The sequence below is a fragment of the Lolium rigidum genome, chromosome 1 (genome assembly GCF_022539505.1).
Source record: "Lolium rigidum isolate FL_2022 chromosome 1, APGP_CSIRO_Lrig_0.1, whole genome shotgun sequence".
Lineage (NCBI taxonomy): Eukaryota > Viridiplantae > Streptophyta > Magnoliopsida > Poales > Poaceae > Lolium > Lolium rigidum.
Genome location: NC_061508.1, coordinates 283,790,882 through 283,805,076, shown reverse-complemented (window position 1 = coordinate 283,805,076; position 14,195 = coordinate 283,790,882). Strand labels below are relative to the sequence as shown.

Sequence of the window (14,195 nt, the reverse complement as noted above, 5' to 3'; positions counted from 1 at the left end):
GTGCCGGCACTATTTTTTTTTTGGGGGGCGGGGGACAATATAGAAAAACAAAACACACACTCCTAATTAATGTCTCCTAGGGAACTGCCATATATATTGCTTTCTGTTACACCCAGAGCACCCGAATATATTCCAGCTAGCAGAAGTTCACTGGAATGAGAGAAATAAGGAGTGTGGAGCCGTTGATGGAAATGAGAGGAATCGGAAAGTTTATGTGTATTAGAAGGCCAAACTTCCTTACTCGCAGTGCTGTCTGGTGTTGACGGAGCAACATCAGCTCAAGCGCAAGGAATTACCTCCCGCTTACGAGCTGTCACCTCCACATCAAAAGTACATTCCGTCCAGCTTATTTATGTTTCAGCTCAACACTAGCAGGAAAATCAATAACTGAAACAAATGTCGACACTAACTTCTTGTAGATAATGTATTTTAAGCATTTATTGGCTCAATGAACAGCGCGCTTACGTTTTCAATTTCCAATTACATCATCGAAACTGAAGGAAAATGGATGTTCAGGTAGTCATAACACTCTGGGTTGTACAGAAAAATCATACATTCAGCTCAGCATCGGCCCCTAATGGTTCAAAAATTGATTCAACATCATCCATGTTTACGTCTTCCAGAGTTGCTGGATTCCATTTTGGATTCTGCAAAGTGACAATGGAAGTTAGCGGCATGCTACTGATCTCTTCGAGTTCAATGACCCACTACCACATTATATGTTGAAAACCTTCCCCAGGAAGAATATATGTTTTTTTCGAGAGTACAGAAAAAACGTACATATTCCTAGCTTGGAAATGAAGCTACCTCATCTTGCACGATAAACAAAAAACAGTCCAAGTTGCATTATACGTTAATGTAATTAGCGTTTTTGCCCAGTTGCACTTGCAAGCATAGTTTTAAAAACCGAACCAGATCGCCAGTTTTACTAGAAAAACCGAAAACCAAAACCAGAGCCTTGGCTGGTTCATTAAGCACAGTGGACAGGGTAACAACGGTCCAACCGCTGGGTTTATAGCTTTAGAGGAAAGATCAGTAGAGGAAGGCCCATGGAGAAAGTGGTGACTAACACATGTACCACACAATGACACACATCTATCTGTATGAGTCTATGCCTCGGGTGAACCTAAACCCTCTTTGGACAGACAATTTAAGAAATTTGGAGACTGAAAAATAAAACCATATGGGTCACTTGCCTGGTCCTTGTCAACTAAGACAGCACGTACACCTTCAACAAAATCATCTCGAACCGACGATCTCAAGGCAATGCGGTATTCCAACTTCATAACACCAGCCAACTGAATGAACCGAGAAGCAGAATTAGCAAAATTACAGAAATAGAAGACACAAATGTCCAACTGCACAAAATACCAGAGACTACCTTAGATAGATGGTTTTCACTATTCCCATGTGATGATGCAACTCGAGAGAAATGCTTCTGTGTTAAACAAAGAGAAAACGGAGCACCTTTCTTAAGTCCTGCTAAAGCATCATTGGCCCATTCTGCCACTGCAGCCAACAAAGTAAACAATAATTACATATACATATCAGTACTGCACTAGACTTAATTTGTATATAGCACAGGCCATTTTAAAACAAAAATGCAGGACACTGTTTTATCATACAAGAATTGTCTTGGTGCCTTAAAAGAACTTAACAAGATTACCTTCGGTATCACCACTTTGACTACACTTATTTAGCTCTTCGACAGATTCAGCAGCTGATTTATCAGCACCAAAAGAAGAAATGATAACTGGTAAAAGCTTTTCTATCTGGGGCACTGACTCAGGTTCCTTCTTGTACCCAGTCAGGAGTGACTCAACATCTTTGTGAGGATCATCAGTGCTGCAAGATAAAGAAAGCTTCATATGTCAAGATACCACCAAAATAGTACAGTAATATAGCAAGCACATATTGTATCATGAAACTTACACATGGATACATAGACAGAGAACTACAGAAAATAGTTACAAAAATTGTCTATTAATGCGTTTACGAAGTTTTTGCCAAGTAAGTTGACATACAAGTTAGTACTCAAGAGGGATTCCTTAAGTGAGCCCAAGTCCCCAGAAGGTACATAATGGGTTCCAAGACCTATAAACAGAGCATCAGCAGGTGAAGATATCCTTTTTCCTGTCATCCCAAGGTAAGCTCCTGAAAGAAGATGTCGTTAGTGAAAAGGACAGTAAGAAGGAAAGCTGTATGATTTGAAAACAGTTTACCCATTTGGGGATAGAGAAAGCCACATCAATGTCATAGTATTAATGGATATATCAAATAGAGATAAAACGCCATAAAGTAATGATCTGGCATACTGCACATTCAGCATAATTGAACATTAATTGCATAGCTTCCAAGAGTCAGAATTTAGAACTGTCGAACTTCTTCCATAATAAAAAGAAAAGGGAGTTTCCACTAAACATTAACTTGATTATGCTCACTAAAAATGGTCATCTTAGAGACGAGAGAGAAAATGGAGACAACATAGAAACACAAAGAGGTGTAAACATCAAGACACATAGGAGTGCACGAGGTAGGGACTGAGGGCGTGGTTATGACTTCTATGGAATAAAAAAAAAAGCTAGAAAAGCATGATGGAGGGGTATACAGAAGCATACCGATTGCACCCCCTCCTGGCGCTTTTGCACCAATGTAAGCAAACCCCACATCTGGGAATAAGCCAATAGCATTTTCTGGCATGGCCATGAGTGTTCGCTGTAATAATAGCACATTGGACAATCATGATCAGTCTTCAAATTGCAAAAGTTGAAAGCAAAACTCAATAAAATGAAGAGAAATGGAGTTGCAAACAATTGCCTCGGTAATAATGCGGTAGCGGCCATGTCCAGACAATCCAATTCCAAACCCCATGGTCACTCCATCCATCAAGCATAGATAAGGTTTTGCATACTCATGAATCTTACAAATCAAAGAGTACTCGGCAGTGAAGACCTGAAAAGGAATAATGTATCCTGTAATGATGCATATGATAACAATATACTGGACAAAGGACAACATAACACAATCAGCTATTTTTATTTACCAATGCAACACAAAAGAAACTAACCAAGGAGGACAAGTTAAGATACTAGTAAGAGTGCAAGGCATGCAGAAATATGTCTATTAAACATACTTGGTGTACAAAATCTTAGCACTGCACATATTTTACATTTAACAGTGCAACAAAAGAGGAACACACCGAGGAGCGCAAGACAAGTTACTAGCAAGACAAGCAGATTATTGACAATTAAACATTAGTTATTCAAAAATAAGATAAGATAGGGTTCTTCTCAACAACGTACTAACAGTTAAGGTCGTTGCAAACTAACTAAGCATTTCAAAATCTTAGTACTGTGAGTACATAGATGTATTGTGCCATTGTAGAGATGGGCCATATTTAAATCGATATTGACAATATAATGTTAGATGGTAAGTGGGTTAAAGAAGCAGAGAGTGTTAAAACAATAGATAGTGACTTACGGATGATATATAACGGAATGCTCTTTAAAAAAATATATATGCACATTCTACAACTTCAAAGTGAAAACAAACCTAAATGAAATACCAGTCCGGTAAAACTACTGCTCGTTATCTTCTTTCAATTGCAATAAGAAATTCAGAATCAACAAATAGAATGCATGTAGGATGTAGCTCAGTTTTGTCTTTTTTCTTTTCAATTTATGATAATCGAGCAATAAAATGGCAATGGCTCAGTTTCCTACTTATCATGTGATATGAATCCGCAAACAAATTACAACCAGCATTATAAAGTTATTTAGAAATCAGCAAGCGAGTAATTGTTGGAGCTAATATTTTGTTTGGAATTGTCCTCAAATTGTTCTTCAAACAACGCGATGCCCGATCTTTCATACTGGATCCACCTAGGTTGATGCCCGATCTTTCACAGCGAGAACCTGGGGTAATGAATCCTCCCAACAACGCGATGAACGCAGCCTGGAGAAGAGGGAACGAATCCAGCAAGCAACCGATCGATGAATTGATACGCCTCAAACCTGAGCTAGACAATCCTTGATGAACACAAGAACCTTCGCAGCGGATAATATAGATAAACGGCGGCGGCGTACCCCCGGAGGGATGATACACGTGAACACATGCAATTGGAAAAACCCTAATCTTGAGACTAAACTTGAACTATCCTAAACCCTAGCCGCCCCACCTCCTTATATGAGGGGGAGTGGTGGCCGGCCAGCCCTTATGGGCCTCCCTAACTTGGTTTGGACAGGTCCAAACCAAACTGATTCAAATTATTAAAAACCCTAATTGGCCCACATATGACCATTACGTAAACTAGGATAAATAAGCTGGTGGAGTCCTGAATCTGAGCTCCACATAGGCCTCCATGCCCGTATCATCCTCCCCCCTTCAAAAAGCGTTGTCCCCAACTCGTGAGGGTCTTCTGAAAAAGGTGACGTGATATGAACATCGTCCTCGCCGTCCTCAAGTCTTGCTTGCCTTCCACACCACATCCTCCCTCGCGGCCTTCTCGACTTGATACAGCACTTGGCGCCTCCTTTCTTCTCCACACGAGCTTGGACTTCGGCGTCAATTCCTTCTTCTTGCGAGGTTTTGATGGACCCTTGTGTCGCTACACATGACCCTGCACAAGATGTGTAATTCCTGGGCCACATAGATGTCTCACACGTCCATCCTTGCCTCGATGCATCCGCGGTGTCGCGGAAAACTGGACTGCGAGTACTCCTAGCACGGTAGTGCTCGCTGCCCACTATCTCCACCGACGCGCTCACCTCCCACTCCTCCCACGCGCATCCGCGCCATATGTACCGACACACCATCAGCACAAACATCATCGGTCCGCATACTAGCATCAACACAAACCGGAACCGTTGCACATGCTGCAACATCCACATCAACAACAAGTGTAGCTTCATCCGGCTTGTCACCAACAAGAACTGGCTTGTCATCTACAGGCATGGCTGAAACATCACCAACATCGATGCTCGGAACATCATGCACCTCTTGCTGCACATTAGGCTTGTGCAACTTCTCCTTACGCACCACTAACTCTACATCGGACTTGATATGATCATCACCCAAAGGCTTCAAAGTCCGTTGTTTGCCACCATGCATAAAAGAATATGTATTTGCTCGCCCAGCATGTGTCACATTGCGATCATACTGCCAAGGACGCCCAAGTAGCAATCCACACACCTCCAATGGCAACACATCGCAATCGATCTCATCAACATAGTCACCAACTGTAAATGGCACACGCACCACACGCACCTTATGAGTAATCTTCAGCATACCACAACTATTCAACCACTCAAGACGTTTATGTTCAGGAAGACGCCATGTAGACAACCCCAATGTTGCCATCATCGCCTTGCTAATGCCATTAGTACAGCTACCACCATCAATCATCAACTTGCAAGCCTTGCCCTTGATAAAGCACCGAGTCTGAAACAAACTCCACCGCTGACCCTTGTCAACTGTCTTGCAAGCATCATCTTGTACCCTCTTGAGTTGCATATTCAGCCCGCTCAATGGTACATCCTCCTCAACAGTCACAGTAGTGCTCTTGGTATCAGAGCCAAGTTTCCTCTCCTCAGTGACTGCCTGAACTGGCCTCCACGGTAGTGTTAGAGCACACCATCGGCTTGCTCAAGCTCGCAAACTTAAAGCTATGACGCAGAAACCGCTTGAAATCTGCCCAACTTGACCGTAAACCAATGATTCCCTTCACTATCAGCGCATCACGATACCAACCAGCCACAACATCATCAACACGCCGATATGCAATAGCAAATTCCGTCTGGCCACCAAACGAACTATGAAACACCTTGCATCGCGCAAATCCACCTTCAATGTGTGATTCCCAAAGTTGATATTCCGTCGGTGTCGCGGAACTAGCCAACCTCCATTTGATTGTAGATGCGTCAAACTTTGTACCCGTCATCATACCGAGATAGTCATGATAAACATCGTCACATCTAGATGATATGCACTCAACACGGGATACCGGAGCAACAACATCAACAATATCAACAGATAAAACCAATGGAGAAATTACCGCAGCAACAGGGGAAATCACCCGAGAACACACCGCAGCAGCAGGCACCTGGCCGGCCCAGGGCCCGGTTGGACCGGCCTGGCAACCGGGAATTTGGCGGGGCTGCGCAGTAATGAGGCCGGTTGGCATGAGCAAATTGGTCGGTTTGGACCGGCCCGGCTGGCCCAGAGCCCGGGTCGCGAAATTTCGTCTTCTTCCCGATTCCAGTCGCGATTTTTCGCGATTTTGACCTCCGAAACAGCCATGGATGACCTGCAAACTGCACCAAACAACGCCAAACTTCCTCCAACAAACCTCCTTCGACCGAGAGTCAAACTCCTCCGATCTAGAGCCAATCTTCTCCAATGCAAACCGATCCAAAGAGATCGATCAACAAAACCTCGCCGTGAGCAACCCAGAAATCTAATACCAGATGATAAGGGAGAGACCCACTAGATCCACCTAGGTTGATGCCCGATCTTTCACAGCGAGAACCTGGGGTAATGAATCCTCCCAACAACGCGATGAACGCAGCCTGGAGAAGAGGGAACGAATCCAGCAAGCAACGGATCGATGAATCGATACGCCTCAAACCTGAGCTAGACAATCCTTGATGAACACAAGAACCTTCGCAGCGGATAATATAGATAAACGGCAGCGCCGTACCCCCGGAGGGATGATACACGTGAACACACGCAATGTGGAAAACCCTAATCTTGAGACTAAACTTGAACTATCCTAAACCCTAGCCGCCCCACCTCCTTATATGAGGGGGAGTGGTGGCCGGCCAGCCCTTATGGGCCTACCTAACTTGGTTTGGACACCAAACTGACTCAAATTATTAAAAACCCTAATTGGCCCACATATGACCATTACATAAACTAGGGTAAATAAGCTGGTGGAGTCCTGAATCTGGGCTCCACATAGGCCTCCATGCCCGTATCAAAAACTGTACCTCGATTCTCCCATCTCCATAGGAACTTGAACTCATATGTTTTGCTATATGGCCAAATCAGTGGCAAAAAATCAATTATGAAATAAATCTTAATACAAAGAGTTAGGTATTGAATTCAATTCAGAATGTCGCAGAGTTATTTAAAGATTGCATTACTTTTTGGAGTTAGTTGTGAATTTCAAAATAGAAGTCTGTTGAGTTGTCCCTTCAGACTGGAATATATAGTTTCGACTATATTTTTGCAATAGGACAACTTATTTCTCAGATACAAACAAGGTCTTATTACTAGACCTCTATTATCTCTGGCATTGTGCAATCATTAGCAAGTCTCTTCACATCCCCACCTGCATTTTACACTAAGCAGTAGTCACTATCTTCTGCAAGTTTGAGCAACATTTGAGAGTTGAGACAACAACATATACCACTGCCGCATAAAATTTCTCACAAGAGAGACAAAAGAACCATCAATTCTAAATATAAACTTGGGTAATAAAAAACATGAGAATAACGACCTTTTGCACAAGTGATGTGCTCTTGTCCTTTTGAATTTCTGCTGCAACACCCTTAATATCCATCCCTGCATCGGCCATTAATTTTATTTGAAAACATCTCCAATGCTCCGGATATCAAAGGCAATACAACATGTTCAAAGGCATAGCTTATTCACCACAAAAAAGGGGGACAAAATAGAGAGAGAAAATACCAGCTGAGAAAGCACGTGAAGAACTGCTTTCCACAAGAACGCACTTCACATTTGGATTTGTTTCCCAATCATCAAGAAATGCCTTGTATCTAAGGTCCATTTCTGCAACCATTTAAGGTAACGAATATGTGAGTGGAACTCAATGAGGTATCAGACAAACAATCTGTGGGGAGGATGTAAGTAGACAACATTTATGGATGTGTCCATCCTATGCATGTGCACAGTAGCAGCTACCAAACCATGTCTCCTGGTAACCTTAGTTTCCTTTAGATAGGACTAGTTATATAAGCCATCCCCATAAAAGGGATCAATGTACTCATTATTATACAAGCAAGAATTAGTTAATCTGGTTTCAATCCTATTCTTCCTCATAACATGTCAATTTACTCAAAAGTTTGATGTTTGATGTTTCTGTTGGGTTTCATATCTAGCCTACCCCAACTTGCTGGCTTTGATGTTTGATGTTTTTTAGGGGTAAGAGAGCTAGTGTCACTCTACTCAAATGTTTGAAAGTCAGTTCGTGTAAAAATAAGGTTTACTTAGTGATGAACAAAGACACTAAAACGGACTGGTTAAGAAACCTACGGATGTTAGATCAAAATGATCCTTTTCTGCTCATAGGAAAATGCAAAGTGATTCGTCACGAGTGATGAATGCCATAACTGTAGCATAGTGTATATAACTAAATACTCTGGTGTATGCTAGTACTCCCTTAGGCCTTGTTCGGCAGACGTGTATTGTAGAGTTTTATCTAACGTGTTTTTGGTGATTGACTCGTGGATTGACGTGTTTTGAGTGACTGGGGCATTTCTACATACGTACGCTCGGTCAATGGCTAGCAGAAAGGCAAAAAAAAAGGGAAGCGGATCCTAACAGCCGATCCGTAGATTGGGTAGGCCGGGTAACTGAGCGGAATTTAATCGGGAGCAATCACCTTCTGATACGATGAAGCAGCGAGAAATTTTGAACAGAAAAACGCGAGGTAGGTGGCGTGGTTTTAACTCCCGTGGAACTGACGAGTATTTTATCGAATAGACGTGAATTGACGGGACTCAATCTGTTGAAAACCGGACAACCGAACGATGCACAAAGTGTTTCACTCTGTTTTATAGGGGTGGCCTGGAAAAAATACACGAGAAAACCGTTGAAACCTAGCCTGCCGAACGAGGCCTTAGTGTCAATATACAGAGGGGGTATGATTTTACAGCATAAACATACAAGTAATTTATCACTGTGAGTGTCAATATTCAAAATTTCAGCTTAGCATACGCATGATATACATGCCTTAGTCAGACCAGATACTCCCTCTGTTTATGAATGTAAGATGTTTTAGCTAGCTAGTTTAGTTCACTCAAACATCTTATATTACCAAACGGAGGGAGTACTTTATAACATGAATTTAAAGAAAAACAGAATATTTACCAGGCTACCACTGCTAATATGTGCAGCTGGGCTTTTCAGCATCCAGATGACTCTGGTACCACTGCAAACATACAGGGGCTTTTTTAAACCTGGCAAGCACAACTTCAAATACTAGCCAAAATGCCCCTATTCCCCCTTTGGAAGTTCACCTTTCTCCCCAGCTCTTTCGCTCTCTCCTCTGCTTCCAAATTCGCTCAACTCAATAGTAAAATTATATCTCCCACAACCGCAAACCTTAGTAGTGTATATTCAATTTATTTATATTAACCTGGAAACACAAGTGAGACTAGGTGACGAATTTGAGATATATTGTGTACTGCTATGGTCCAAGTTAAGCAAAGTTTTAGACATGGACATATTTTCCAAGATACAACTTTGACCTTATTTCTTACTTGACCAATCTTAATAATCTTTTTTATAGATTTAAATAGTCTAAGTTAAAGGAGTTTGACTGCTCTAGGACGCCATCTATTCTGTAACAGAGAGAGTAGTAATATGCTTCACACCACCTCAAAAGGTGTGTGCTGCACTGAACCACCTAAAATTGGACATCATGTTAACACGGGCAGGAACAGATGCACAAGTCACAAACAGAGGGACACCTCCTGCTTCAATCAAACATGCATTTTCACGATCAACTGCCAAGCAGTCACCATGCCGCAAGAATGCCCAACATTTGTGTGTGTGCCCATGATGTCAGCAGGCCAGCTTGTAATGGACAGCCAAAAGAACACATGGTGTCATGTGAAAAGAATGGCAACATGTATTGGTTGCTAGACTAGTAGTTGCAGTTGAGGAGCCTATCACAATATCCATCTAGTCATCTAGTTTCTATCAATGCATCGAGACACAAAGCGTTTGCTCTTTCTCGAAAAGAAGAAAATGGATGGCAAGATCCGATGTTTCTGTGACGCATGTCAGTGTCGGGGTGAAACTTGAAGTGTAACACTCCGATCTTGAATTTCATTTAGCTTCATGGTACTTATTTAGCAGTGAATGTATTTCAGATGCTGTCTAGTTCAGTAGTCACTACTTTGGAATGTGCAAATCGAACTAGAATCCGGTACAGTACACAAGTTAAACACTAGTAGAATTTCAAGAACTTCACCAAACGCTCAACACGAATTTCACCAACTCACTCTCTCCGCAACCTAATCAACTAGCAAGGTTCGCGCAAGCAAATCGAGGTACTCCTGCACAAATCACAACACAAGGAAGACCCAATCGGACAGGTGAAGGAGGAGGAGGAGAGCGGTCCGCACCGAGGTTCATGGCGTTGAGGGCCTTGGGGCGGTCGAGGGTGATGACGGCGACGCCGTTGGGGAAGACGCGGCCCTTGACGAACTCCTCCGCGGCGGCGGCGGCGGCCATGGCGGCGAATCGGCGGCCCAGGCGGAGGGGGACGAGGCTAGGGCTAGGAGCTAGGGGTTTCGCGGGTGAGGAGAAGAAGGAAGTGGCGGTGGAGATCGGGATGCGAGAGAAGAGAGCTCGCATAGCGACGTGGCTGAGAGCGAGACGATGAAGCACTGAGCCGAGCAATACTGATTTAGTGGAAAATCAAGTTAGATGAAGAAAAATAAACTTTGAAACTAAAAGACAGACTACTGAAAACTTTTCAATAGGACATTGCAAGATAAAAATACATAACGATCCCTACATTTTCCTGCACTCACCGAAAGCACTATTAAACTCCAACATCGCATAAACACATGTTGAAAGAGACGATCGAGCCTCAACTATTGCTAAATCCGTAGAAGCAGCATCACCAATGTGGCTTTATGAGTTGATAAACAGTCCCGCTGCATATAGCGAGACACATATCGTTGTGGCACGTCGATCGGGATGTCCCGTGTTGTCTTGGACAAAAATCCATCGCACCCCATTGACGAAGTCGGGCAATAACAACAGATCCACCACCTCTAGACCAACATCCTCACTCACCTCGCCTCGGCCTCCAACGCCACGTGGATAACAACGAACGACAGCGACACGTCGAGAAACTGATCTCGCTAGATCTGAAGAACGACGAGGAGACCAAGCTACCGATCTGAAGGATAGACAATCATACAAAGATATCAACTCCGATACATTGTCATGAAGGTCGTCGGCAGTGTGGGAGTAGAGTTGAGGTAACTTTATTAGCCTATGCGCTGCTCCCACCACCCCAGCGATGCTTCACAACGGTGCCAGTGGAGATGGGAGGGAGATTTGTTGCCGCCCCTGTCGCCTTAGACGAGACGAAGAGTCAAAAATGTTTTGCGGGTTTGCATGGTCCTAACATATTAACGCCATAGAAGGAAACCTTGGAAGTCGTCACCGCCTAAAGATTCCAACCTCCAAAAAGAGAGTTGAACATGCTAATGTGACGAAGAGAATGCATTTGGACTAAACTGCAAATAGTAGCTGCCACCATTCAATCAAAACCTTGCAAACCCTAACCACATTGGGTGGATGGATATATTCTACAAAACGAGCCATTGATGTCCCTGTAGACTACACTGTCGAGATGGAAAGGCTCGAGGGAAAAAATATTCAACGGATTGACACCGTCGCCACCACCAACGAGGGGCCACTCCAAAACCCTACTAAAATCCCCAACTCAAATAAACTAGAACTCCAGTTGATAGATTGGGACCTCCCATACTCTGATAAAATGGAGCCGGTGGAGGACGGGTAGGGTGTGGTGCAGCCAAAAAATATCCCGTGTAGGATTTGGAGAGTAGAGAACGACAAATGACCTAGCTGATTGCGTGTTTATGGCTACTTTTTGTAGTGGAATGTGGGAAACTTTGGTTTGCAATTTTCAACTTCAACTTCCAAATATTGCAACTAGGGCATCAAATTGCCTTCCTCTAAGAATGGATTCTATAATTTGTAAGCATTTATAAGTTCTCAGTTGAGCAAGAACTTACTTGGAGCTTGGTCTGACTCCTTCACCCTTGGATCAGTGCGCTAACATTTGTGCTCTTAGCCCACCTTATCTACTTTCCATATCATATCTTCATGTTTCCCTTCTTCCATCGTACGGTGCAAACAAACAATCGTGAGAGGAGGCGGAGGAAAGACAACCAAGTCGAAGGCGAGACCACTATGCTAGAGCCAGTGACGTTGCGACTGGCTGCAGTGGAGATGGCGACGGGAGCAATGACCTCGTTGGGAGCAACACATAAGGAGGTAGCGGCGGCGCCAGCGAAGGCGGGGGAGAACCTTAGGGGTGTTAATGATGGTCACTGGTGCTAGAGACGAAAAGGGTGGCGGCGGAGCTTAGAATAAATCATGATGTAGCCAGTATTGTATCTCACAAACGTGTAAACTTTCAACTGAAATAATGTGTATTTTAAGCTACACAAAAATAACAGATGTGTGGATCTGGGTATAGTTATTCAAATCTACAAAAATAAAAACCACACATTGTCATTTTTTGTGCAGCTCACAAAACAAAACATTTGTAATTGAAATTTTGTGGGTTAGTAGGATACATCATTAACTCCTTTTAGAATTTTGTTACATAATTTTTAAAACATATAAATATAATTTTTGAATTTTTTAATACTCCCTCCGATTCATTTTAATTGACTTAACTTTTGTACTAAATTCAAGTCAACTAAAAATGATTGGAGGGAGTACGATGAGAGCGCCGGTGCCCAGGATCCAAAATAACTTTTCAGATCACAAATCACTAATGTTGAGTACAACGCCAAATGTATCGGAACAATGCGGATCATGGATGTATCACGGAACCATGGAGGCTGTTTGGTGCTATTTTGGACAAGAGTCTACTTCATGATCTTCGTCAAATCATCAGTCAGCGAAACACGTTCTAAGAGCATCTCTAACACAGCCCGAAAAAAACTGGTTTTCAGTCTTCCGAAAACGATAGTTTGTCGAATTTGGCAGTGGCGCAAATTAGAAACCAAAAAAGTGAAACTGAATAGCGGAATTTGAAATGGCGCGGGTAAATTATGCGATGATCATAGTTCGACATCAAATTGATGCCCCGATTGAGCATCAAAACATACATTGTTCATAAAATTAAATCTACGTTACAGGTTCACCGGCGGGCGCTAGTTAGCTAAAGCAAAATGCGGCCACTATATTGACCTACGCGCGCGGCGATGCCGGTGGTGGCGGAGCGGTTCGGCGGCAGAGGGCACCGACGCTGTCGTCGACGAGCTTCACGCGTCGTCGGCGTCAAGCTCGACTATTTCGAGCTTGACGCGGCGGACGCGGGCCTCCCGGCGGGCCGCCTCGTATTCACGGACCTGGCGGACGGCTTCCGCCTCCTCCCGGCGGAAGCGCGCGCGAGCCTCCGCCTCGCTGATGGCCATGGTCTGCGCGAGGACGGTGTCCTCCTCGTCGCTGTCGTGGACATAGTCCCCGGCGGAGAAGGTGGGCGAGCGCGCGAGGATGAGATCCTCGTCGTCGCTGTTGTCCGCGACGGGGAGACGCGGTGCACGGCTTGACTGGCCGGAGGACGAGCCCTCACCAGCGTTGCCGTACCTGGCGAGCTTCCCTGGGGGCGTGAGCCCCAAGTTCGTCCACCGACGGACGCTGTGTTTGCGCGCGCCCTCCGACCGGTTCCATTTCCGCCGCTCCGTGTCGGTGCGGAAGATGGGTGGGCGTGGCGGCGAGTCGCCGCCGCCCAATCTGGCGCCACGGCCTTGGGAGCCTCGGCGGGACGACATCGCGTGGCGGCGGGCTTTGAATCGGTGGCTGGGGCGAGCTGGATTGCTCGCCGGAAATGGTCAGGGGCGGTGGCGGAGGGAGAGGAACGGCGGAGGGGAGTAGGATTTGCGACCCGAACTCCCCTCCGCGAACCCTTTTAATAGGGGCCGTTCGGGGACCGATTCAAGCCCCCGAACTTATTTTACGGGCCGGTCCATGTATTCGGTCGCTGATCTGCGACACATTCGGCCCAAATCCGTAAATCCACCGGAAAAATTCGATTCCAGCAGGATTTACGGGTTCTGTTAGAGATGCTCTAAGAGCATCTCAAGTGTGCCTCTGAAAAGGTGACAAGAATAAATTTGTTTTGTTCTCTTCCTAGTGTTTTAGATCCGTTTCCCCTCTTCTAAATTAGGAAC

At 44.4% G+C, this 14,195-nt stretch overlaps 1 protein-coding gene across 4 annotated transcripts; it reads right to left on the bottom strand.

Annotated features, from left to right (window-relative positions):
- Nucleotides 1-417: 417 nt before the first annotated feature.
- On the bottom strand, nt 418-10,638 carry LOC124695091 (3-hydroxyisobutyryl-CoA hydrolase-like protein 3, mitochondrial). Of its 4 annotated transcripts, XM_047228004.1 has the most exons (11): nt 10,374-10,637; nt 7,690-7,791; nt 7,519-7,563; nt 7,278-7,330; nt 2,818-2,952; nt 2,619-2,715; nt 2,025-2,154; nt 1,667-1,845; nt 1,382-1,509; nt 1,197-1,298; nt 418-647 (listed from the first exon to the last, which is right to left on the bottom strand). In XM_047228004.1, exons 1-11 carry the CDS (start codon nt 10,603-10,605, stop codon nt 549-551), a joined length of 1,302 nt encoding a protein of 433 aa, XP_047083960.1. In that variant the 5' UTR covers nt 10,606-10,637; the 3' UTR covers nt 418-548. The 4 variants fall into 4 exon arrangements, with proteins under 4 accessions (XP_047083960.1, XP_047083944.1, XP_047083936.1 ...); XM_047227988.1 differs by lacking the exon at nt 7,519-7,563 and having other exon boundaries at nt 10,374-10,638; XM_047227980.1 differs by lacking the exon at nt 7,278-7,330 and having other exon boundaries at nt 7,499-7,563; nt 10,374-10,635.
- Between the last annotated feature and the right edge of the window lie 3,557 nt (nt 10,639-14,195).